Here is a 25,782-nt window from a genome sequence, read left to right on the forward strand (position 1 = left end):
ACTATACCATAACCATGTGTGACTTTTGGAGGGTTTTAGTTTTCATAAAAATAAAATTATGAGAAATGAAAACAAAAATTACAGTTTTATGCTTACACAGTTTATTTTTTTTAATTTATTTATTATTTATTTTTGGCTGTGTTGGGTCTTTGTTGCTGCGCGCAGGCTTTCTCTAGTTGGGGCGAGCGGGGGCTACCCTTCATTGCGGTGCGAGGGCTTCTCATTGCAGTGGCTTCTCTTGTTGCGGAGCAAAGGCACTAGGTGCACAGGCTCACAGGGTCAGTAGTTGTGACTCGCGGGCTCTGGAGTGCAGGCTCAATAGTTGTGGCACACGGGCTTAGTTGCTCCGCAGCATGTGGGATCTTCCCGGACCAGGGCTTGAACCCATGTCCCCTGCATTGGCAAGCGGATTCTTAAGCACTGCACCACCAGGGAAGTCCCTATGCTTGCACAGTTTAAAAGGCCAAGGTATGTCTCTCTCTCTCACACACACACACACACACACACACACACAAGAGTGGGAGTTGCTCCTCCTTTCGTAACTCCTGATTCCTAGGGTACAACCATTTATGCTCTTTTAGCTATTTCTTCTAGTATTTACCTTCTTATTTCTAAATAGCGTGCTCATACTGCTTTTGTTGTTTTCAATTTTAAATTATGTCTATTGACTTTCTGATATAGAGGATAAAGAGGTTTTTCTGGCCCCCTCTCCTCTACATCACACATAAACACATACACATTTCCCTCCTCTCCTCCCATTCCCCCAATATATATGTAGTAATTTTTGTTGTCATTTTTGTATTTACATGATGATGATATTAGCTGAGCCATATAGCAAACCAAAGTAAGCTTTGTTTTCTGTGTGTGGATCACGAATTCATGTCTAAATATAAACCAAATATAAACCAAAAATATAAACCTTCTCTCAATACTTTCAAGCTCATGAGAGAATCCGTTTCTTCTTTGTGGGGGACATACCTCCTGAGACCATTTGTCTTAGTACTACAGTCTGGTCCAGCTGTGCACTAGGCCTGTTGCACTGATTCCATCCTAGGATCTCCCTTCATCATTCTGTGGAATTCCCTTTGCCGCTTTCCTCTGTAGGGTTCCCTGTGTTCTAAATTCCATATTTTCCTCTCTTTGTTTATATCCTCATTTTGGGCGAGTACATCTTCTAGTATAGCTTCCTGAGAAAGGGTATGTGACAAGTAAATTTTTTGAGACCTTGTAGGTATGACAATTCTTTACGCCACATAAAGAGTTCTAGGTTGGAAATAGTTTTCTCTGAGTTTTGAAGACACATTTCATCTTTTAGCTTCCACTGTGTTGTGGCCAAGTCTGATGTTACCAGTATTTCCACCCTCCTCCTGAACACTGACTGCAAGGGCCTAGGCCCCATGTGCTCTGAACCACCCCCACCCCATCAGCATGATTGCTGTCTAGCAACAATACTGTTGTTATTATTGTCTCTCCTTTTTACTTCCGAATTAGTCGTCATTATGATTGTTTTACACAGTCAGTGATTGTTTAGATTTATACATATTTTTACCAGTTTGGGGACATTTCAGTCCTTCCTTCTGGGTTCAGTTTCCTTCTTTCCAAAGTATACCTTTTAGAAGTCCTTTAGTAATAATTGGTTGATGATAAACTGTTTGGGCTTTTGATTAAAATGTGTTTAGTTTACCCTCATTCTTTATTTAATCAGATGTAAAATTCAAAGTTGACGTTTATTTTCCCCCAGCATTGTAAATACTTATTTTAATAAAATTAAAGTATTTAATAATTTAAATACTTATTTTATAGTCTATGTCTGATCATTCTGTTTGAAGCTCTTGGGGATCCAATCTTGCTGTCTTTAATTTCTGCTGATTCTTATCCATGATGGTTTGTTTTCTTTGTGTGTTTTTTAATGTTGGAGTGTGAGCTAATGTTTGATGATGGTTTTTTTGTGTGTTTTTTTTTGCGGTACGCGGGCCTCTCACTGTTGTGGTCTCTCCCGTTGTGGAGCACAGGCTCCGGAAGCACAGGCTCAGCGGCCATGGCTCACGGGCCCAGCCGCTCCGCGGCATGTGGGATCTTCCTGGACCGGGGCACGAACCCGTGTCCTCTGCATCGGCAGGCGGACTCTCAACCACTGTGCCACCAGGGAAGCCCCATTCCCTTTTTTTTAATTAAAAAAATTTTTTATTGAGGTACGATTGACATACAACATTCCTTTTTATTGTTGAATATTATTCTGTTGTGTGGATTACCACATTTTATCCATTCAGCAGTTGATGGACATGAGTTTCCACTTTCTGGCTATTATGAATAATACTGCTGTAGACATTTGTTTCCAGGTTATCGTGTGGATATATATCTTTTTCCATGAGTGTACACCTAAGAGTCATATTGCTCGGTCATATGGTAACTCTCTGTGTAACCTTTTGAGGAACTGACAGACTTTTCCAATTGGCTGCACCATTTTACATTCCCACCAGCAAAGAATGAGGGTTCCAATTTCTCTATGTTCTCACCAACACTTGTTATTATCTGTCTTTTTTTGTTAAAGCCATCCTAGTGGGTATAAAGTGGTATCTCTTTGTGGTTTCAATTTGCATTTTCCTAATGGCTAATGACTTTGTGCATCTTTTCATGTGCTTATTGGCCATTTGTATATCTTTGGAGAAATGTCTGTTCATTGCCCATTTTTAAATTGGATTTTTTTTTTAATATTTGAGGGTTTTTTTAACTATTCTATTTTTTACGTCCATTGTCTCCACTTACTTCTTTTCTTTACCTGCTGTTCCTATTTTATGTTTCTAGTATGCTCCTTGCCGTCTTGAGGATATTTATTATGCTTTAAAATTCTTTTTCCTGTCTGGTCCATTACTTATGAGAGAAAGACAGCCTATACCAGAGAAAGCATCTTTTATAGTACTTGCTTTCTTCAGTTGCCTCATATTTTCTTAGAAGCTAATGTTCTCTTGAGACTGTTAGCCACTCTGATTGGTAATGTGCTCCTGGAAGAAGATGCAAAAGCTTAGGTTCTCATGTTATGCCCCTCCTTTGAGTTTAGGGCTTGGGGGTTGGATAGAAGAGGAAAACCACCCCAAGGTGGGGAGCCCCTGGTTCCAGTGTGGGCTCAGTCACCCCCCACCTTTGCAGCAGCATTTTGAGCCCCCCAGTACACACACGTTGCTTTGTTATTCATTTGCAAGAACTGTTCCCTTGAGTTGTAATTACCAAACTAACCAAATGGATGGGGCAAGGGAGGGAGGCTCATTCGTGCCATCTTGACCTCTTGTTAACTGTTTCTCTTTCACACACACACACACACACACACACACACACACACACACACACACAAGCATATTCACCCCAAGGTAGGCTCCACCACTGCCCTGATGTTACCCTACTGTGTCTGGTTGGTGCTGGGCTGCTTATCTGGCACTGGCAGTGACCCACTGAGCACAACTAGAAGGCATTCTCCAGTCTCACCCTCCTGCGAGTCCTGGCATTCCGCTGTAGGCTTGCTGTTCACCCAGCCCCCCGTTTCTGACTCTGGCATCCATCTAATTCCCTCTTCAGTGGCTTCCCTAGGATTAGGTCCTGTGGAGAAAGTCACAGGCCTTGTGTGAAAGTCAAAAGGGCTTATTCTGAGAAAGCCTTCTATACAAATATTGAATCCTTATGTTGTATCACCTGGAACTGATATAATGTTGTATGTCAGTTATACCTCAATAAAAAGAAAAAGAGGGACTTCCCTGGTGGCACAGTGGTTAAGAACCTGCCTGCCAGTGCAGGGGACACGGGTTCGAGCCCTGGTCTGGGAAGATCCCACATGCCGTGGAGCAACTAAGCCCGTGCGCCACAACTACAGAGCCTGTGCTCTAGAGCCCGCGAACCACAACTACTGAAGCCCGCGTGCCTAGAGCCCATGCTTCGCAAAAAGAGAGGCCACCGCAGTGAAGAGTAGCCCCACTCGCCACAGCTAGAGAAAGCCCCCGCGCAGCAACAAAGACCCAGTGCAGCCATAAATTAATTAATTATTTATTTATTTTTTAAAAAAGCAAAGGAAAAGAAAGCCTTCTGGAGAAGGTGGCCTTGGGGAGGGAACCAAAATGGCTACAGTTATAATAATTCCCCTGGCTGACATTCAGCGCATACTCCTGGTGTGGCTGTATCAGATGTTTCTCGCCAGTCTCCGTTCTGAATGGTTGGTGCCTGTTTTGAATAGCTCCTCAATGAGGGTGGGTGTTTATCATTATCACTATGTCAGAAGTGAGGAAATAGGGTTTCATAGACACTAAGTGAGATTATTGTGACTTACCCAGGGTTACACAGCTAGTCAGAGGGTGAGGCAGGACTCAACAAAGGCCTTTTCTGTAAAATGCCAAGCTGACTTTCCAGTATTTCCTGTCTCTATATACCTAGGACTTTCAGGAAAAGGTTGGTTTATGGGACCAGAAGGTAAGTGCTTGAGGGTCAGGTGCCAGCTGAGGATGGGAGAGCAGGATCTGGTTTAAGCATTATGGGAATGATAATGATGTGTAAGTCAGAGGACTCTTCCCAAAATAGTTCCCAGTCTACTGGGGAGATCAGAGGTGGACCTGAAGGAGTGAGTAAACAAGAATATGAAGCTGAAAATACTAAGAGGACAGACAATCAGTAATGTGGAACTCAGAGAAAGAAAAACAGTATCTCATCAGGGCAAGCAGGGTTTAACTGAGGGGGTCCAATCAAAAGTCTGTCTGTCTGGTAGATAGGAGAAATTCAGGAATTCATGGAGTCAAAGAGTTTTAGAAGATTTTAAAAAATACCAGGTCCATGGGACTTCCCTGGTGGTCCAGTGGCTAAGACTCTGCGCTCCCAAGGCAGGACGCTCGGGTTCGATCCCTGGCCAGGGAACTAGACCCCGCATGCCTCGACTAAAAGATCCCGCACACGGCAATGAAGATCCCGCGTGCCGCAACTAAGACCCAGCGCAGCCAAATAAATAAATAAATATTTTTAAACAATGAAATCAGGTCCAAACCCCTCATTTAAAGTCCAGCAGTTTTACTAACTATATCTTGGTATCAGCTATTCTGGGTCAATTTTTTGAAGTATGTGTCATGCTCTTTCAATATGTTAGTTTCAAATATGCATTTTTATTTCAGGAAAGTTTTTAGAGTTTTTAGTATTCTGGGTGTTTCTGTTTGTTTTAGTTTTTGTCTTCAGAGACTCTGATTATCTGTATATTAGAACTTCTGTGCTTATCTTCAGTATTTGCCACTTTCTCTTGAATCCTTTTTATCTCTTCAAATGTTAACATTTTGTTGTGAAAGTTTTCAAACCTGCAACAAAGTCGAAAGTAACAGTGAGCACAGACACACCACTTAGATTTTACCATTGACATTTTATTTGTTTGTGTGTGTGTGTGTGTGTGTGTGTGTGTGTGTGTGTGTGTGTTTTGGGTTTTTGTTTGTTTTGTTGTTTTTTTGGCCGCACCACGTGGGTTTTGGGATCTTAGTTCCCCGACCAGGGAATGAACCTGGGCCCTGGCAGTGAAAGCACCGAGTCCTAACCACTGGGAATTCCCTATGACTGACATTTTAATACATTTGTTTTATCACATATCTATCCATCTTATTTTGATACACTTCAAGTAATTTGTAGACATTATAATAATTCAGCATGCATTTCATTGACCAGAATTCCATATTTGTTTGTCGTTTTTTTCCTTTTAATGTAAAATGTGTATACAATGAAATGCACAATTCTCAAAGGTATGTTCATTGAGGTGGGTTTTTTTTTAGCTTTATTGAGTTATAATTTACATACTGTAAAATTCATTTGTTGCAAATGTACACTTGCAATGCTTTTTAGGTAATTTACAGAGTTGTGCAATTAACACAACAATCTAATTGCAGAATATTTCCATCACCCCAGAAAGAACCTCATGCCAGTTTGCGAACACTCCTCATCCCCACCCCCAGCCCTAAGCAGCCACTAGTCTAATTTCTGTCTCTCTATATTTTTCCTTTTCTGAACATTTCATAAAAATGTAATTTACAGTATGTGGTCTTTTGTGTCAGGCTTTTCTCACTCAGCATATTTCTGAGGTTCAGAACTGTAGCCTGTTGCTGTAGCCTGTGTCCACAGTTCATTTGTTTTTCTTGCCAAATAATATTCCATCATATGGATAGACCACATTTCGCTTACCATTTTATTTACATTTGAATTGTTTCCACTTTGGGGCCAAAATGAATAATGCTGCTGTGAACATTCTTGCACAAGTTTTATTTGGAAGTATGTTTTCATTTCTCCTGGGGGTATGCCTAGGAGTGGAATTGCCGGGTTTCATGTTAACTCTATACTTAACCTTTTGAGAAACTGCCACACTGTTTTCTAAAGTGGCTGCACCATTTTACATTCCCACCATCCATGTATGAGGGTTGGGTTTCTCCGCATCTGGGCTTCCCGAGGACAGGAACACAAGTCTCACGTCCACCTTGGTGGACGGGTGCCCGAGGCCTGGCCAGGTGCCATGCAGGGGCTGTTTGCGAGGGCTGATTGACCTGCAGGACTCTCTCTTACCTCAGGCTTCTCACTTTGCTCCCCTTTGTTGTTGTTTTCTAGGGGCTCAGCTAGGAGTTTCCAGTTGTCTGGGAAAATGCCCGAAGAGCTCACCGGATGCTGGGAGGCAGCCCTTTTCTGGAAAGTCCTTTTACTTGGATCTGCCCGCTGGCAAGAACCTACAGTTTTTGACAGGGGCCATCCAGCGGCTGGGCGGGGTATGTAACCTGCTTCTCCCCTGTGGTACCGTGTGCCTTTGCGAGTTGTAGGGCAGGAGCTGGAGAGGGCTTATATCTGTGACCTCCAGGTATTTTTAGGGCTATCACTACATTTTCCAAAGCAATTTAAGTATAAACCATTTTTAAAAAATAAATTTGTTCCCTAATTGGAAAAGTAATATCTGTTCATTCTAGAGACTTTGGAGAACATGGAACTGTTCAAGTAACAACCATCATTGTAATACATTTATTTTCTTGTGGATTCTTTTCTTCTTTCCCTCCCCTCCCCTCCCCTCCCCTCCCCTCCCCTTCCCTTCCCTTCCCCTTTCCCCCTCTCTCTCTCTCTCTCTCTCTCTCTCTCTCTCTCATGGCTTTATTGAGATATAATTCACATACCATACAACTCACCCATTTAAAATATACAGTTCAATGGTTCTTAGTATATTCACAGAGATGTGCAAATTGTGTGATTACACAGTCAATTCTAGAACATTTTCATCAGCCCCCCCCAAAAAAAGACCCATACCTATCATCAGTCACTCCCCATTTCCCTCAACACTCCCAACCCTGTATAACCACTCATCTACTTTATTTTATTTAATGCTTATTTTCTGTATAGCTATTATCATGAATACATTTTTGATTACCAACTTTTTGCCCATAACCTTAAAGCATTAGCACTTTCCTATCATTCTTACCCCTCATGGACATTCTTTGTAATGAGTATATAATATCCTTTTGAGTAGATTATTAATTTATTTAACAGTTAACGTATGGGCATTTAGATTATTTCTAAATTTTAGCTCTTATAAATAGTACTGTGGTGAACAACTTTGGGGTGAAAGCATTTGCTGTATCTGAGTCCATTACAATATTTTCTAGAGCACATCATACAGTACTTTTAGTAAGGGGTTGACAGGGGTATTTCTGTGTTTAGAAAATAGGATGGTAACACTTGGCCCAAAAGAGGCAGGTAACTGGGGAAATTGCATGAATAGGATCAGAATGCAGAGGCTCTTTGCCGTCAAACGAATGGAAACTCAGGGATCTAGAAACTCAGCAATGGGGATGGACAGAATGAGGATTATACACCCAAACCAGCCCAAAATTACATGTTGAACTCTCAGTCTGTTCTTTCATTTAGCCTTTGCTGTATAAAAAACCACCCCAGAACTTGGGCTTAAAACAATTTATTGTTTCTCACTGTTCTGTGTACTGGCTGAGTGCTTTCTCTGCTGGTTTCATAAGGGCTCACACCTGCAGCTGCGTTCGGCTGCAGGGTCAGCTGGGCTGGAAGGACCCAAGATGACCTCCCCCACACAGCTGGCTGTTGGTGCTGGCTGCCTCTCTGTGACTTCTCATACATTGTATGAGAAGTGTCTTACATATGTCATATGTATACACACCATCCTATGTACATACAGCGAGCTAGACCAGCTAATCTACAAGGTGGTCTTAGGGCAGCTTTCCCAGAAGATGAAGGGAGAAGCTGTAAGGTCTCTTGAGGCCTAGGCTGTAGAACTCACACGTATTACTTTCATCACATTCTGTTGGTCAAAAGGAGTCCAATTCAAGGGAGTGGACAAATGGGTTCCATCTCCTGATGGGAGGAGCAGCAAAGTCAAAGGAGTGGGTTTGTTGGGATGGGAGGAACGTGTGGCCCTGAAATCATCTATCTTTTTGCCATATTACAGAAGATAGGCACACTCCTTCTAGCCATAGCTTTAAAGATTTTTTAAAATTGTGATAAAATGGATATGACATAAAATATGCCTTTTTAACCATTTATAAATTCATTCTTTTAAGTTCATTGGCATTAATTACATTCATCCTGTTGTATAACCATCACTATCTGTTTCCAAAACTTTTTTCACCCCAAACAGAAACTCTGTAACCTCTAAGCAGTAACTTCCCATTTCACCTCCCCCAGCCCCCATAATGCGAATCTACATTATGTTTCTGAATTTGCCCATTCTAGATACCTCACATCAGTGGAATCACTGATGTTTGTCCTTTTGTGTCTGGCTTATTGCGCTTTAGCGTAAAGTTTTCAAGGTTCACCCATGTTGTAGAATAGATCAGAGCTTCACTTCTTTCTCGTGGCTGAATAATGCTCCATTGTATGGATAGACCACATTTTGCTTATCTATTCATCCATGGATGGACACTCGGGTTGTTTCTGCTTTTTAGCTATTATGAATAATGCTGCAGTGAACATCGGTGAACAAGCGTCCATTCGAGTCCCTGTTTTCAATTCCGTTGGGTGTGTACCTCGGAGCGGAATTGCCGGGTCATGTGGTAATCCATGTCTAACTTTTTGAGGAACCTAAACTTTTTTTTTTAAGCCTAAGTGTCAGGTTTCTCATCCAGTCACACTTCAGAGAGATCATCCATCCTTACTTTCACAGGGGTGCTGGAGCTGGCAGCTGCTGGCTCACGGGAACCAATTGTTACCATCTCTTTCCAGTTCCACATTCACTGATGTCATCTGGCTAGCTTGAAATCAGCCACAGTAGTGTTTTACCCCATAGAAATCGGCAGATGCTACAAAGCGGGTTTTTTCACCCGGAGAGCTGGTCATTAAGCATTTGCCAGCTCACTACTGCTTATTTCCGTCTTTTCTTCTTCCCACAGACATGAGTTTTGTCATTGCGTTTCCGGCACTGTGTTGGGTTCTTGGGATGCAAGATGAGTCAGACCCTCTCAGTGCCGTGACGGGCTCACAGGTAGGATGAGCAGATATTTAGGCAGCTGAGTCGTAGCCAAAACCCATTTTTGTTTCAGGCTTTTGGTAGGGCGGTCAAGATTACCGATGCAGCGTGTGGATGTCCCAGTGTATCTTCACAGCAAAATCATGGCTCAGCCAAGTTCTAATCTTCTCCGATCACTTCAGTGTGCTCTCACTCCATGCAGACTCAAACTAGTCAAATACTCAGAGCCTCCGGGCTTCTGCTGCTGGGGCAGGAGGAGCTGCAGTTCTGGAGACAAGAACCTGTGTCATATCCTGTTGTATTTCAGGATGATGTCTTCTTGGGGGCCTGGCACTGAACTGCATTTGGTCTATTTAAAGACATTGATTCTAGAACTTCTGGCAGCCAAGATTTCCTTCCCCTACCTCTCGATATTGATGATTCTACTTCGGCCTTTTGGGTTTTAGCCACCTCTGTGATCTGGTTTCAGGTAATTGAGGGGTTTCTGAGCAAAGAAGTAAGTTACATCGTGTCCAGCCGCAGGGAGGCGAAGGCTGAGAGCAGCGGGACAAGTCACAGAGGCTGCCCCAGCCCCAGCGAGGTCACAGTGGAAACACTGTCCGTAGCCAACCCAAAAGGCAGCCATGCCAGCCCCGCACAGAAAGCTGTGGACTCGGTAAGAACCTCATGGGGAAGGAAGTGTGTGTCTGATAAACGAAGGAAGTAGGCCTCGGTGAGCCCGCTTCGGCAGTTTCTGGTTTTAGTTTCATCTGGTTTATTTTAATCTCATATTTGAATTCAGGGGCTGAAACTGTCTTATCATAGCTCTGGATCTACACACCTCAGCGACATGCTATCCCCACGCCCTCCCTTCTGTGATACACGTTCACTTTTTCTGGGACTTCAGAGTCTGAGGTTCAGAAGCAGTAGGAGCATCCTCTGTAAACCAGAGAGGCCTTGTTGGATTGGCCGAAGCTTGTCTGCTAGGGAGTGCGGGCTCTTCAAGAGAGGTCTCAGGACATTTGTAACGCTTGATCTTGGGTGAATTCAGAATGCCCTTCACCAGGCTCCAAGCTGCCTGGGCTGCAGCTCCCTGTGGGTGACCTGAACTTGAGTGTGGCTTTACCTTTACCTCTGAAAGGTTCTCCGGGCTCTCACTTCTGCCACTCCTCAGCTGTCACTGCTCCCAGCTTTCCGAGGGATGTGACTCCCAGACGTCCTTGCCAGCCCCCGTGGAAACATCTGTTTGTGCACAGGTGGTCTCCACAGCTGCCCCCATTGCTCCTCTCTTCCGCCAGGTGCCTCTGAGCAGAGGGAAGGAGCTCCTGCAGAAGGCCATCAGGAACCAGGTGAGCTAGGGGGACGGGCTGGAGGCCGGTGTCTCTGGCACAGGGACGGAGTCAGCCTTGCCTCTGGAGGTTCTTCTGAAGCACTAACACAAAAGGCACACCCGGGCAGACGTGTAGAACTGTCGAGATTTTCTCCTTACAAACGAGGAAGTGGGGCTCAGAGAAGCTAAGTAATCTGCCCAGAGTCACCCAGGGTGGAGGTGGTAGAGCCAGGGTTTGACTCCATGATCTTTCCAACTCCAGGGCCTCCCAAGAGAGCTTGGGAGAAACGCTGTGGCACGTGTCAGACTTTGTACTGCTTTCACAAGTAGCTGTTTATCCTTTTTGTGAGAATCCAGGGCCATTACAGTGAAGTGGCAGGAGGAGGAGTTCAGGTGCCGTCAGTGGGCGCCTTGGCTGTGGCTGTGACGCGGGAGGGTGGTGTCGCCGGACTCGGGCAGCCAGCGTAGTTTCCTGCTCGATGATGGTGACTGCTTATTGTGTCCTTCTGGTCCCAAGGTGGCCGGAGCAGAGCCTATAGGCAGATCAGCAGTCCGTGCCCTCCCGATGTGGCCAGCCCGTGCGGAGGAGAGGCTCTTCCCCGGGGGTTGGGATCAACTGTCCAGGCCCTGTGCTCTCGCCCCTGTCCACCCCGCCCCACACGACAACCCCGCACATGGATGACCCGGGGCTCCCAGAAGCCAGGCCAGCCTGTCCCCTGGTGGTCAGGCCTTGGGGGATCTCATGCTCCTGCCTGACTTGGCTTGTCTTTCCAGGGCAGCGGCGGCGGAGGCGGTGGCGGGCGCAGCAGCAGCCTCCTGAGCAACGCCCGCTCCTGGGGGGTGCGGATTCTCCACGTGGATGGTACCCTTCCTGCCCGGGGCCTGCGGAGGGGAGGGTTGCCGACTTTGTCTGGGAACCTCGACTGTGATAGGGACCAGAGCCGTGTACTAGTTGAAGCCAGATGTACTCAGTTACTTACTGTGCTGCTCTGCTACGATGCGGGGGGTGGCGTGGGGAGCAGCACCAGCAGTAGCAGAGCGCGGGCGCTGGGGAGGCTGCTTTGTTTAACCCAGGCACAGCCCTCCTCAGCTGCTGTGAAGATCCTGTTTTATAAATAAGAAACAAATCCTAATATCCATGACCCCTTATCAGGTATTTCCGCTGTGCTAGGAATCGCCTAATTTAATCCTCACCGCAGTCTTCTGCCCATTGTACAGATGAGGAAATTGAGCCTCAGAGAATGGATTAAGTAAATTATCCATAGTCTCACCAGGAGTGAATAGTGTGGCTCACATTCCCACCTATTTTGGCTCAACTAAATTTCATGTTCTTTCTTTCCTCTAGGGTTGCCTCACACTATAACCACCTGTTTGCAGGTTATAATAAATTTACATGAGAATAGCTGTCTTGAATCTGCAGCCAGCCCTCACACCCAGCTGCACTTTGCTTCTGGGGTTTTTTCTCTGACCCACTGAAGGGGGATGGTCCAGATCCAGCCCTAGATCTGTGGTCGGTGGGGGGGTGCGGGTGGTAGGGAACTGTGCTGGGGAAGATCCTGGTCTGGGATGCTGGGGGGTTCCATCGCCGCTGGAAAACCAACCATTTCTGACTTGATCTAATTTCCTGCCTTCCGTGTATTAGAGAAGCTGCAGCATGTGTAGCCCCTGCTGGGTCTGCCACCTAAGGGTGCATCTGAGTAACTGCCATGGCTTGGTCTCCCCCACAGAAGCCGCTTTTCAGTAGTACCTTAAAGCTCTTTATGGGTCATAAGGCACCTCCTGTTCAAGACTTGTATTCAGTGCTCCAAAGGAGCGTGAAGCCAGCTTAGGTACTTTTCCAGGGATAGAGGACCCAGCCCTCTCTTTTATTATCAGCAGGTGCAGAGATGACACGTAGCCAGAAGGTGGCAGGCAAGGCTGGTGTGATCCAGCAAGCCAGGCTGGGTGAGAAGTTTAGTCCCCCAGCCCCAAGATGGGGCTGTGCTGGGGAAATGAGGAGAGGAAGCCTTCGGCTGCAGCCCTCTGTTTCCTCCACAGAAATGATGATGCATGTGCAGCAGCTGTCTCTTGATGCGCCCTGTGTGAAGAAGCAAGGGCCAAAGAAGCCAGAGGTAGGTCATTCCCCTGAACTGAAGGGCAACAGCAAAGTCTGTGACAACGCTGGTAAACCCAGGACCCACTCCAGCCACCTCCTTCTGGCCTTGACCGAGAGGAGCTCGGCCTCTCGGTCAGCTCATCCCTGGTGCTCACAGCCCTGCGTTGCCCTGTCTTCTCTCCTCCCTGTGCTACCTGCGCATCCCCCATGCTACACTGAGGCATTCGTTGCAGCCTGGGCTGTGGACTGCCTGCGGGTAGTCCTGGCCTGGATAAAACATAAACACTCGTGGCCTGCTGGCCAGCCTGCCCTTCCGAGGATGGCTCTTGGCCCAGGAATGAGCCTACAGATTGCACGGGTGGCGGCAGTGGGGTGATGGTGTGGGAAGTAGCTGCCGTATTCCAAATCCTTGTTTGGCTTTTCCTTCCTTTGCTGGAGTTAGAAATTGATGTGTATCACATCAAGAGAGCCGGGCTGATTTAAAGCCACGGGGTATTCACCCAGCCTGAATCCGAGGAAAAATTAAGCCCCACAGGTCCATCCAGGGCCTGACACCCAGGAGCAGAACCACATCCAAACCAGATGGCGCACTCAGCCTCGACACCCCTCGCCCCAGCCCCTCTGGTTTGGGCATCTTTAGGGTCTTGCTGCCGCTGCTAAGTAGATTTACATTGCTCGCATTTGGGAAAAGTATACAATGAAAGTCTCGTTCCCCTCCAACTCCTGCTCCCCAGCCGCCGAGCTCCCTCCCTGAGGTCCACAATGTGAACAGTTTCTCAAATGTCCTTCCAGGACTCCAAGCATCTACAAGCAGATACATCAAAATTCCCCCCCTTTACACGAATACATAGTATTTTTACTTTGTTCGCTTAATAATCTCTTTTGTAGTTACTTGGGACCCTTTCGGAGCAAGTTCTGGGTGCAATCTGCTGATAGGTGAGGGCAGGTGAAGGGTTCTTCGGGCTGTGTTTGCCCCGGCAGTGCGGCCTGGAGGAGAATCTGGAACCTCCTCGGGCCCAGAGGCGCACACAGTCATGGAGCCGTTGGATCTCTCATCCTATCCGAACCCTCCCAACTCTTTAACTGATTTTTAAAAATTTGTTCCATTTGGTTTTTAATATTAGCTTTGTTTGACCTTCGCCTAAAAGTTGGTTTGTTGTTTTTTTTGTTTGTTTGTTTTATTTATTTATTTTTGGCTGCATGGGCCTTCGTTGCTGCACGCGGGCTTTCTCTAGTTGCAACAAGCAGGGGCTACTCTTCGTGGTGGTACACAGGCTTCTCATCGCAGTGGCTTCTCTTGTTGTGGAGCACGGGCTCTAGGCGCACGGGCTTCAGTAGTTGTGGCACATGGGCTCAGTAGTTGTGACTTGCGGGCTCTAGAGCACAAGCCCAGTAGTTGTGGCGCACGGGCTCAGTAGTTGTGGCTCGCGGGCTCTAGAGCACAGGCTCAGTAGTTGTGGTGCACGGGCTTAGCTGCTCCTCAGCATGTGGGATCTTCCCAGACCAGGACTCAAACCTGTGTCCCCTGCATCGGCAGGCGGATTCCTACCCACTGTGCAACCACAGAAGTCCCCTAAAAGTTGGTTTTGACAAACACAGTCAGGGTATGCGAGATAGGGCACCGTAAGCAAGAGGCGTTGTCTTCACCCTTTTCCTATCAGCTGCCCTGAAATGGCAGCCATGCCTAGAAAATACAGGCTGCCGTTAGCAAGCACATACTCTGCGTCAGGTCTGTTACCTGCTGGAATTTCATCTGTGCCACATCCACAGAGTTAAGTGGGAACTCTGCACATCGGCCCCCGAGCCCTTGCTCTTTGCTCTGCCCTGCATTCCCTGTACAAAGTCAGCTGCCGTTGAGATTCACGCACAGAGTTCACCACACTTCAAGTCCCTGGGGAGGTGGAGGGAGCCGTGGTGCTGAGGTCTGCTCCAGCTCACAGTCCAGCCGTGGGCAGGAAGCTAAGTGGGGCAGACTGGTGGCAACTCGGCTTACTGGGCCCAGTTCCTCGACCCCCCCCCCCACGCCGGCTGCCTCACATCCTTAACCTATTTTCCCTTTCCATTTAGGGAACATGTCCAGCAGAGTCAAGAACACGGAAAGGTCAGTGTGATAGCTCCTCCTCATTTAATTGCCATCCCTCCCTCCCTAAATGCTTCCCCACGACTCCCTCTGTGGCAGCATCTGCTCGCTTTTCTGCGGCAGGAAGCAAGTCCAGGTTGTATGGCCCCATCGTGTTTCCAGGGCCTGAGCTTCGGAGAGGAGAGTGGTGGGAGAGAGGCCTCCATGAGCGAGTCCCGGGCTGCTGGGCCGGGCCTTCTCTTTACAGCCAAGACCTCAGGCGGTCGCTCTGGCTCCTGCATCCTCTGGCTGTTCCTGGTCACTGATCGCAGTTCAGCATCCTTTTCCTTCTGATTCAGGAGCAGTTTGGGGTGGGCACTTTGACAGCTGCCTACCACTTGCAGAAATGCCAGACTCCCTGCAACTGACAGACAGGCAAAATGGTAGGCCGGCTCTCCTTGGACAGCAGGAGAGTTTCTCCCCCTGGATGTTCCTCCCAGAGATGCTCTTTAAGTGGCATTTATTCGTGCACAAACAGGAGCTAAGAAAAGTCACTTGGCACCTCTCACATGTGAAATCCAAGGAAATCTGTAGGGGACTTGATTTTAATCACTGGCTCAGTTAATTAGAAAGACGAGAAGTCGCCCCAAAAAGTAATTAATGGGATCTGCTGCTACTCAAGGAGAAAGGCTGCTTCTGTTTGGGCAGTGGTGGCCTGGAGCGGGTCTGGGAGCTGAGAGGGGCCAGCCTCTTTGGGGATTTGGTTCTGCCCAGGCTTCCAGTGCCTTGGCTTCCCCTTTGACAGGACTTCTGGTCATTGTGGGAGCGTGGAAGTGGTTTGTAATGCCTAAGAGAGTCTGTAAACTGTGCAGATAGGCAGCTAGTAGGGGATGAATCTCTTGATTAATTGACTCCAAATCTGTCTTCTCAGCACCCCTTTGCCCTGTTTTTTCAGGAACCAGATTTCACTTTTGATATTTTTTTCCTGTCCTTCTGCCAGGACCTTGAAACACTCTTTTGCTCCCTTCCTCACTGCTCCTCCCCTAAAAAAAACCCAGGATTCTCGTGGAGAATTCTGTCTAGGAGCTGTTCTCAGGCCCCTTGGTAAAGGTCTGGGAAGGAGCTGAGGCTTTTAGCAGAAACCAACAGGGGCTGGGTTTCTCCCACGCAGCCAAGTTTCTGACGGTCGAGGTTGACAGCCTCCAGCACCCACGCCCAGGAGGCTGAGGGCGGGCACACCTAGGACCCCGGGCACCCTGCAGCCTCTCCCCGCAAGAGTTGCTGCCTCTCTCCCAGGTAGAGGCTGGAGGAAGTAAGAGTGGGTGCCTCGCTCTGCAAATGGAAAGGCACACCTTGGGGCGGCGAGCGTTCCAGCTCCGAGAGCCCTTGAGGCTTTGGCAGAGCCTCACCTCCCTGCGCATTTCCTGCGTGTAGAGCTCAGGCCCCACACCGGAGCAGACAGATGGCTAACGGGCACACTCTTCCTTCCAGTGGCCAGACTGAAGGCACCGTTCCTCAAAGTCGAAGATGAGAGCAGGTGAGTGGGCCACCAGACGCAATGGAGGAGAGGTACTCGGGGCCCCAAGCTGCCATGGGGACATGAAGCCCCTCAGCCCTGCACTTTTGTCTTCCCCGGAAGTCCCTTTGTCCCCTCTGTCATGGAAAAGTCTCACACGGTGCCTCTCAGGCGGCACCGTGCCCAGCCGGCACTCCTCTTGGTCATACATAAGTCAGAGGTTAATGATCCTGTGTGTGAATTCCCTCCTTTTAATGCTCTGCTTTTGTGAGTCCGTGGTGTCCCATCCAGGCTCAGTTTTGCTCCTCGTTTCCCCCCCACATGCACACTGACACTTAATACCGAATCGTTGCTGGTATTAGTGCTAGTACTGTCTTGGATGAAGTGAAGATCTCTGGGGTGATATTGGGGTTCCCTTGTCAGACCACCTTGTACTTGATGCAGCCTTTCTGTCTGGCTGTGTAAAACCCTTTCCTGGTACATGTTATCTCGTGACAGCCCTGGGTAAAACTGGCATGAGGAGAGTCCATTCTCTTCCCAGTGGGGAAACTGAGGTCAGAGAAATTAAGGGACATGAACATGGCCACTTTCCTAATGAATCTTAGCCCAAAGCTAGAATCCACATCCAGCCGGGCGCCCTCTCCACTCTGCCCTGTCTGCCCCCACGAGGGCCCCTTCTTACCTAGAGCAGGAAGGTCACATTGATGATAACCTGATGAGCTGTTAGCCACCTGGGTTACCACTGACTCTTCCGTAGAAACTAGATCAGGAGTCTGTGAGAATCTAGAATTAACCCAAAAAGTTTTTTTAAAAGAGAAAAAGCCCACATGTACCCAGCAGCAACTCCTGCACCAGAATTCTCTGTGTCCCTCAGCTCAGGTGGGCCAGCTAGAGACCCAGGCCCAGGAGCCTGGCCTGCCTGCCCGCCCTCCAGATGGCACCGGCACACAGTACAGAGCTGGCTCTGGCAGCTCGAAAGCCAGTAGAAAGAACACGGGTGGAAGGAGGCCCCCTCGTCTGCTGTGCCAGTGGGCCGGGAGGCACGTCCTTCACACTCAGCCCCTTCACAACCAGCTAAGTCAAGTAGTCATGACTCCAACGCAGTGGCTGAGACACCGCCAGGGCCTCAGTATCTCTGCACACGGCATGCACAGGCCGTGTCACCGGTAACCGGAGCAGGGTACATGGGTTTGTGTGTCCCTGGCATCGTAGGCAAGATCCAAGTGGAGCTGAGCTTTCTCACGATCCTTTTTTACGTGTGGTTCTAAAGCAGGCGGTCTTCAAAGCCCAGCATAGCCACACCAAACTCAACTTTCCAGCCTCCTAAGCAGGAACAAAGAAACATGGAGGAGGCGAAAGGCGGGTACCAGGGCTGTGAAGGGCGCCTCCGTCTCCTTCAGGGTCCAAGAAGACTTTTTTTTTTGGCTGTGCCGCACGGCTTGCGGGATCTTAGTTCCCCGACCAGGGTTTGAACCCGAGGCCCCTGCAGTGGAAGCGCCGAGTCTTAACCACTGGACCACCAGGGAAGTCCCCAAGAAGACTCATTTGTTAATTCACTCCTGAGGCCGCGGGGCTCTTACTGTGCCACCCAGCAACCCAGGGCCTGCTCTCCTCTGGAGCACCGGCCACTGCAACCCAACACCGTGTGCCCAGGGTTTGCTGAGCATCCACAGATCGCCAGATCTGGCTCTGAAAGTCTCCTGAACGTGAGCAACTTGAAGCAAACCCCCCAAATCACTCAGTATAGGTCTGACTATCCAGAACCTTCACTGTGCCTCTCTTCGTTCCAGAGCACCACCCCTCAGATAGTACAAAGGACCAGCCCAGAGCAGAGATGTTCCTCTTCATGGAACAGGACGATCACTGCTCTGGGTTAAACATCCTTGCATTTAGATTCTGCCAGGCTAGAGTCCTCAGAGGTCACGTGAAGATCGAGAAACAAAATGGAAAGATGGGAGGAACTAGATCAGGATTTGGGAGACGTGGCCTCCCACCTGGACCTGGCCACTTACAGGTCGTGAGCCCTTGGGCAAGTCACAAAACCTTCTGGGCTTTGTTTCCTCTTGTGTAAAACAGGGCGACACCGTTGTCCCGCTCAGCTCAGAGGTTACAGGATTCAGGGGAGGCAGTAAGTGTAAACAGTCTTGGAAAGTAGACAGGAAGAGTGTTAATTTAAAATATTAATCTAACCTAGTAAGGCAGATGAGAGCATTGTTCTAGAATTTAAAAGTTGGGCAGGTGAGAGTGGAATTCTCGGGAGTTGGGCCAGCCCCCCTTCCTCACCCTTTCCACTTCCCCACTGTAGTCAAAGTGGAAGTTTTCTGTGTTTCAGGAAGTTTCGTCCTTTCCACCATCAGTTTAAATCCTTTCCCGAAATTTCTTTTCTGGGACCCAAAGACGCAAGTCCCTTTGAGGCCCCGACGACTCCGGGCATCTCGCAGCATACCAGGTGGGTCTTTCTGGTTCCTGAGTACCAAGAGCTGGTTCCAGGCCAAAGTCCTCCCCGTTGGGCCTGCTGGTCAGGTTTGGGAATGGCCATGTGTTAGCTCCTTAGGCGAGGTCTATTCCGGGAACTTAGCCCAGAGAAGAGAGACGCCAGGAGTGTTCATTTTATTTGGTGCTTTCCATCCATACTGAAGAATTTGACTTGTGTCCAGAGGGCAAGAGGCTGTTTTCTAAAACTCGAATTATAGACCACCTTCATCAGAGTCCCCTGGGGTCCCTTTAAAAATGCAGGGTCCTGGACTCCACACTCATAGAATCACAGTCTCTGGCGATAGAGCCCCCAAACCTGCATGTTCGTGGGCTCCCCATGTGATTTCAGTGCACATCAAAGTTCGAGGCCTTTTGGGCTAAACATGGGGGCAGGGGATCTGGGGGACCTGCCACACCATGTGGTCCAGAGTGGCTTGTATGCTGGTCGGTATTCCTACTCTGCAGATGGGTGAGAGTTTGAACCTTCACTGACCAAATCACAGAAGGAAGGTGGTTCGGGTGATGGCCTGGACACCTTCTCAGCCCCTTTCTAACTTGTGGACCGCAGGGTTAGTTTACAGACCAGGAGAATAGAAGGCAGATGTTCAGCCCGAGGGTCCCCAGGGCCAAGGAGGACCTGTGGCTTCCACCAGCAGAAAAGGGCCACGTGATCAGGAAACAGTGCTAATGGTAAGAAAAACAGAAAGGGAATGTGGCAGTAGATGGAAAGCAGAGGAAGGCAAGAACAGGCTGGGGTGAAGTCCAGGTGCCCCTCATCCCTTTCTCAGAAGGTGCAAGGGACAGCAGAGAGGAAGTCATGAGGCCGCCCGGGCTGGGCCTGGGCGGGGTGCTCGGCCTGGGATGGCCTGGGGATGGCAGAGGAGCCGACAGGTTGTAAAGGGAAGACAGTGAAGCAGTGAAGCTTTGGTGACCAGATGTGAGGAACAGAGAGGGGGTAGCCCAGCGTTTTGGGGGTGTGCATAGAAAATCTGTGGGAGGAAATGTTACATTTTTTTTTAATTTTAAAATTGTTATATTTTGGTTCAAAATTCAAGAGTTACAAAGGGTTTAAAGTGAAAAACCTACATTCTACACCCATCCCCCAATCTCTAGACTGTGAGTCTCTCTCCAGAGAGAGTTTATGGACAGAAGTACATTGTGTATCCTTTGTTCCCTCTTCTCACAATATTCTTCCCTGTGCTGGATCTTGCTTTTCCACTTAACATATCTTAGATTAATTTCTATTAGTACCTGAAAAGCATCTTCATTCCCTTTAACGGCTGCAGGGTATCCCATGGTATGGATTTACCGTATTTTATTTAACAGACACGTAGATGATTTCCAGTCTTTGGCTGTCATAAACAGTGCTGCAGTGAGTAGTCTTGTTCAGAGTAAATTTGTGACTGTTCAAGTATATTTGCAGGATAAATTCCTAAAAGTGGAAATGCCAGGTCAAAGGGTGCTTACATTTGTAATTTTGAGAAATGTGGCCAAATTGCTTTTCATGGAGGTGATGCCAGGGTACGCTGTCACCCGCACTGGACCAGAGCCCGTTTCCCCATCCCCTTGGCTAATACTGTGAGCTGTCAGACCTGTTGACTTCGGCCAATCTTATAGATTAAAAACCGTATCTCAGTGTAATTGTAACTTTTTTTCTTTTTATGAATGAGCTTAAGTGTGTTTTCCTGTGTTTGATCATTTGAATTTCTTTTTGTGTAAACCTTTTTCATATCCTTTGCCCACTTTTCTATTCAGTTATTGATCACTTACTGATTTGTAAGGAGCCCTTTGTGTTTCAGGGAAATGAGCCCTTTGCTATGTTATTAGTTATAAATGTCCTCCCCAGTTTATGGTTTGTGTTTTAACTTTGTTTATGTTTTCTGCCATGCATATATTTTAAAAAATTGCATGTAGTTGAATTTTTCAGCTTTTTTCTGTTTCCTGGGTTTTGTGTCATACTTGGAAAGTCCTTAGGGGAATATTTTGGACCCGTTGAGTTTGCTGGGACAGCCAAACACCAATGCCCTACAGGCTGTTAAAAATGCAGGACTGACTACAAATAATAAATGCTGGAGAGGGTGTGGAGGGAAGGGAGCCCTCCTGCACTGTTGGTGGGAATGTAAATTGGCGCAGCCACTATGGAGAACAGTATGGAGTTTCCTTAAAAAACTAAAAATAGAGCTTTAGTTTTGATGCCATATGATCCATCAGTCCCAAGACATGGAAGCAGCCTAAATGGCCACGGACAGATGAATGGCTAAAGAAGATGTGTACACACACACACACACACACACACACACACACACACACACACTCACACACACACACACACACACACACACACACACAGCGGAATACTGCTCAGCCATAAAAGACACTGAAATAATGCCCTTTGCAGCAACATAGGTGGACCTAGAGACTATCATACAAGTGAAGTAAATCAGGTAGAGAAAGACAAATACCATATGACAGCGCTTATATGTTGAGTCTAAAAAATAATACAAATGAATTTATTTACAAAATAGAAACAGACTCACAGACATAGAAAACAGACTTATGGTTACCAAAGGGGAAAGGGGGTGGAGGAGGGATAATTTAGGAGTTTGGGATTAACAGATACAAACTACTGTATATAAAATAGATAGACAAGAAGGTCCTACTGTATAGCACAGGCAACTATATTCACTATCCTGTAATAAACCATAATGGAAAAGGGTATGAAAAAGAAAAAATACACACACATATATATATAAACTGAATCACTTTGCTACATAGCAGAAACTAACACAACGTTGCAAATGAACTATACTTCAATTAAAAAAAAAAATACAGGACTAAATTCAGAGGAGAGGTCAGGTTCAAGAAAGATGTGAAAGTCCTCAGTGAAGGTGCAGCTGTGCGGGTCAAACGAACATGGGTTTGGGTGCGTGTGCAGAGCTGGAATGTCCTCAGGGATTCTTGCTGCCACTCATCAGCCGTCCTCACCTGTGGTTTGAGATGTGTGGGCAGGGACAGGACAGAGCTAAGAAAGGGTACTCACAGGGAGGCCTCGCCTTCCTTGCTGCCTCTCCTGAGGCCAAGTGTAGGCAGGCCAGCCTGTGCCTGCCCGGCTCTGGCCATTTTGGTCCATCCCTGCCCTGGTCTGGGCTCCAGGCCCCGGAGCAGCAGTTCCTGCTCTGAGGGCCCCAGCAGTGACCGCTTTCCCCCACCCTGTCCCCTCGCCAGAGAAGCCAGGGACCAGGAGCCAAGCCGGCGATCAGCCGCCTGCACGGTGCCCAGGAGGAAGAAGGGGTACTGCGAGTGCTGCCAAGAGGCCTTCGAGGAGCTGCGCGGGGTGAGCTCCTTCCCCACCACACACAGCAGCTCCCAGCCTGTCCTGAGGCCGCCTGCCCCGCCCGGTCTCTCCCGCCTGCTCCGCTTGTCTCCCGCCCTGGTCTGGTCTAATGCCCCTGCCTCCTCTCACCCTGGGCAGCATCTTCAGAGCCCCCAGCACCGGGGCTTTGCCCTGGAAGCCCGCCCGTACGCCGAAGTGGATCGGATCATCGCCCAGCTGGGCCACAGCTTTGCGGACATCCCCTTCCAGGCCAGCCTCCCCGGGTGAGCGCCACCGTGCCGCCCTGCTGCGGGTGGCGGGCACGACCACCTGAGGTGGGAAGGACCCTCAGGTTGGCGGCAGCAGGGACCAGGCTATGGCGTCCCTTCCCTTTCTTTCCCGCCATCTCCTGTCCTGTTTGTTTCGGGGGGGGGGGGGGGTTGGGGGGGGGAAGACCTCCATTTGTGGCTTCAGCTGATCAGATCAGGATGGGCCCTGATCAGAGTGTGGCTCCCTTTTCAACGCCCGGGCATCGCCACAGTTGGGGGCACAGGAGGAGCAGTTCAGCTGCTGTTTCCCGCCATGTGCCTGGTCATGGGCTTTTCTGGCCTTCTAGAAGTGGGGAGGGGGATTCCTGGGTCCTTCCCAGGTGGGTGAAGAGGAGGATCTTGCTGCTTCTCTAGACGTTTACCCCCAGAAAGGATTGCAGGGGATTCAGCAGAATCCCAGGGCCCTCTGAGCCCCAGCTTCCCTCTGCTGCCCACCAAGGAGCTGTGGCTTCACCTCCCACCCCAAGTCTCCACCCCGGGCAGCCTCCCTGGGCTCAGGTTGGACAGCCAGGACCTGTGCTGCTTTCTCTAGCCACCAAAGGGCACAGCCTCCTGTGTGAAGTTAATAAATGAAGCAGCCTCTAACCTGTTCCCCTGGCCAGCCCCGAGCACAGGCCGCAGAGCCAAGAATGGGCCTCTCACAGGGACCCAGAATGGCCAGCTGTCTTCAGCACAACCAGAACACAGAAGGCCCCCGCTCTGCCCTCGGCCCCAGCCTCAGCCCGGGAGGACCCCAGCTTGCCACCTGCTCTGGAGTTGAACGCTATGGCCCGCTGGGTGCTTTTATCCCCACAGGCAGCCAGGCTCCTTGGCTTCCGATTGTGACCCTCTGTGTCCTGAGACTCCGCCTCCCAGCCAGCCGTCCTATCTCAGGGCAGCATCTCCCAGGAGGAGGAAAGAAGACGATCACCAGGCCCCAGGTGCCTCAGAGCAAGATGGGACAGTGGGCAGCATGAAAGCACCAGCTGAACCTGTGGAGGCTGGCAAGATACCTGGACCAATAGCAAGCCACCAGGAGCCGGGAGGGTCGGCTGATGTCTCTGTGGACCCCCGAGAGACACCAGTGTCCAGGAGCCCTGCTTACCAGTGCCTGCTGACCAGCTCTGGATTTGCTGAACTCTCCTCTGGCCCAGACCTGGCACTTGTTGGCCACAAGCGGAAGGTTCAGTTCCCCAGTGGCAATGCCGAGAAGAGGCCAGGGGTGTCCCGGCCACAAGCCTCATTCTTCGTCCCGAGAGCCCCCAGCCCCTGTGGCACCAGGACAACCAGTGGCAAGCATCTTCCCTCCCTTCCCCTTCCAGGCCATGAGCCCAGGCCTCTGGCCTCCCTCCAGCCCGTGTGCCACCAGCAGACCTGCCTGTCCCTCCCGGGCCCCTTTCCCGGGCAGCCCACAGACAGGCCAGCAGAGTTCTGGGCCACACAGGCCCCCTGGCCTGGGGGAGGATGGCCCCCAGGATCTAAGGATTCTGAGTGCGCAGCCTCTGGCCCTGTCTCCCAGCAGGCTGAGCAGCTCCCCAGCGGCCCCGCAGCTCCAGGCCAGCTGCCAGCCCACCTGCACTCAGCTGCGGGCACACAGATCCCAGGAGGACCTGCAGAGAGCCAGGCTACCTCTCTGCCCCCGCCCCTTCCAGCCAGCCGGGGGGCCAGCCGCTCCCGATGGTCCTGGACCCCCCAGCCTCTCCCTGTCTCCCAGTCCCAACCCCAGCCCAGTGCCAACAGAGAACTACTCCTGTGAGTCCCCCCGGGCACGCAGCTCTGGGGCCAGACAGCTCCCAACTCAGGTTAAGTTCCACCTCTGCCGAGTGCTGCACACCCAGCCCGGGCTGACCGGGCACACGGGGAGGAGCTGCGCCAGGGGCCTGGCCCTTGAAGTCCACGTGAACAGCTGTGGTCATGGCCAAGCTCTGTGGGGTTGACGGGGCCAGTCCTCCCACCCGCCAGGTCTTCAGGTGGGACCAAGAGGGTCTGGGCTGGGGGCTGCCCTCTCCCCTTCCTCCAGCCATGGCTCGTGCAGCCACGGCCAGCTGCCCAGGCCAGGAGGCAGAGGCAAGGTTGGCATAGGGAGAGCCCACAGAGAAGCTAGAGCAGCAGGCGCCATGGCCTGGCTTACCGTCCCTCTGCAGGTACTTGCTCTGCAGAGCCAAGAGGGTTAGTTGTCGGTGTTCACAACCACCACCCCCCAGCCTCCTTTCCCACAAGCATGTGGCTCTCCTGCTTTCTGAGATGTGTTGTCCCCTCCCCCAGCCCCCCACGCTGGTGCACACAGATCCTCAGGAACATATGAAGCAGAGGAGGGGCTCGGCTGTGCACTTCCAGAGCTCCCTCCCTGCTGCACTTAGTGGGGGCCCGGCACTGACCTCTCCCCTGAGCCCAGGATGTAGCCAGAGCCCCCTCTGGGGACCCCCGTCAGCTCTTCCCTGCCGCTCAGCTCTGGCTGCCCACCCAGAGTTCAGTTCCAGTGTCAGTGGCTCACCTGCCAACTTCTGCAATCACCCTCCTCCCTCTCTCCTTCCCCGAGGACCTCCCCCCATTTCTTTCAGCCAAGCCATTAATCTGGAGACAGATGAGTTTGCTATCGATTCTTTGGCCACTTTTTTTTTTTTTACATTTTGTACTGTGGTTCTTCTCACCCTTCTCTGCCTCTGTGTGTTTCTCTCTTTAAATGTGGGGCTACCAGAAGGCTGGTGCTATTCTGTATCTCATTTTGGAGGAAGAAAGGGGGGCCTACCTGCAGGTGAGGACCTGAGTTGTTAGTTTGGAAATAGAGCAACTATGTGTGCAACCCTCATAGAGGTCTTGTTTGTCCTTTTTATGCCATCCTGTTAAATTTCACAATTAATCTTGGTTCAGGAGATGTAAAATAAATTTGTTAATAACAAATAGCAAAGATAGGGGGGCTGGAGTATGTGTGTCGGGCCTTGATCTCCCCTCCAGGGACCTGAGCAGTCTGACAGCCCAGCAGATACAGACAGAACAACTGGTAAAAAGGACGGCTGCCTCCTGCAAGTGGGAGAGCATGTGTGGGTGCCACCGCCCTCCTGAGGGCTGCAGGGAGGTGGGGCCGTGCCTGTCCAGTCTGCTCAGGTCACTCACTGGCCCTGCTGCCCACTGAGTGGTCGCCTGCTGAGGGCATGCTCGCCGCCCACTCCCAGAGAAACTCCTTCGCCCTAATGAGCGTTCTGCTCCAGGCCCTCTCCCCTTCCCTGGGGCCCAGACA

General features: G+C 49.7%; 1 protein-coding gene across 5 annotated transcripts in view; it reads left to right on the forward strand.

Annotated features, from left to right (window-relative positions):
* Positions 1-25,452, forward strand: part of DBF4B (DBF4B-CDC7 kinase regulatory subunit) — a 42,149-nt gene extending 16,697 nt beyond the window's left edge. For 3 of the 5 annotated variants that reach the window (XM_073798456.1, XM_033846620.2, XM_033846624.2), the window contains 11 exons: positions 6,604-6,758; positions 9,939-10,124; positions 10,747-10,797; positions 11,553-11,640; positions 12,654-12,889; positions 14,941-14,974; positions 16,424-16,469; positions 18,781-18,897; positions 22,149-22,257; positions 22,396-22,520; positions 23,361-25,452. In XM_073798456.1, coding sequence (XP_073654557.1) covers positions 6,604-6,758; positions 9,939-10,124; positions 10,747-10,797; positions 11,553-11,640; positions 12,654-12,889; positions 14,941-14,974; positions 16,424-16,469; positions 18,781-18,897; positions 22,149-22,257; positions 22,396-22,520; positions 23,361-24,300 — 2,087 coding nt within the window. In that variant the 3' untranslated portion in view covers positions 24,301-25,452. The remainder of the gene's footprint in view (positions 1-6,603; positions 6,759-9,938; positions 10,125-10,746; positions 10,798-11,552; positions 11,641-12,653; positions 12,890-14,940; positions 14,975-16,423; positions 16,470-18,780; positions 18,898-22,148; positions 22,258-22,395; positions 22,521-23,360) is intronic. The other 2 variants (XM_033846622.2, XM_033846623.2) reach the window with 2 other exon arrangements.
* The last annotated feature ends 330 nt before the right edge of the window (positions 25,453-25,782 follow it).

Source organism: Tursiops truncatus, chromosome 20 (assembly GCF_011762595.2).
Source record: "Tursiops truncatus isolate mTurTru1 chromosome 20, mTurTru1.mat.Y, whole genome shotgun sequence".
Classification (NCBI taxonomy): Eukaryota; Metazoa; Chordata; class Mammalia; order Artiodactyla; family Delphinidae; genus Tursiops; species Tursiops truncatus.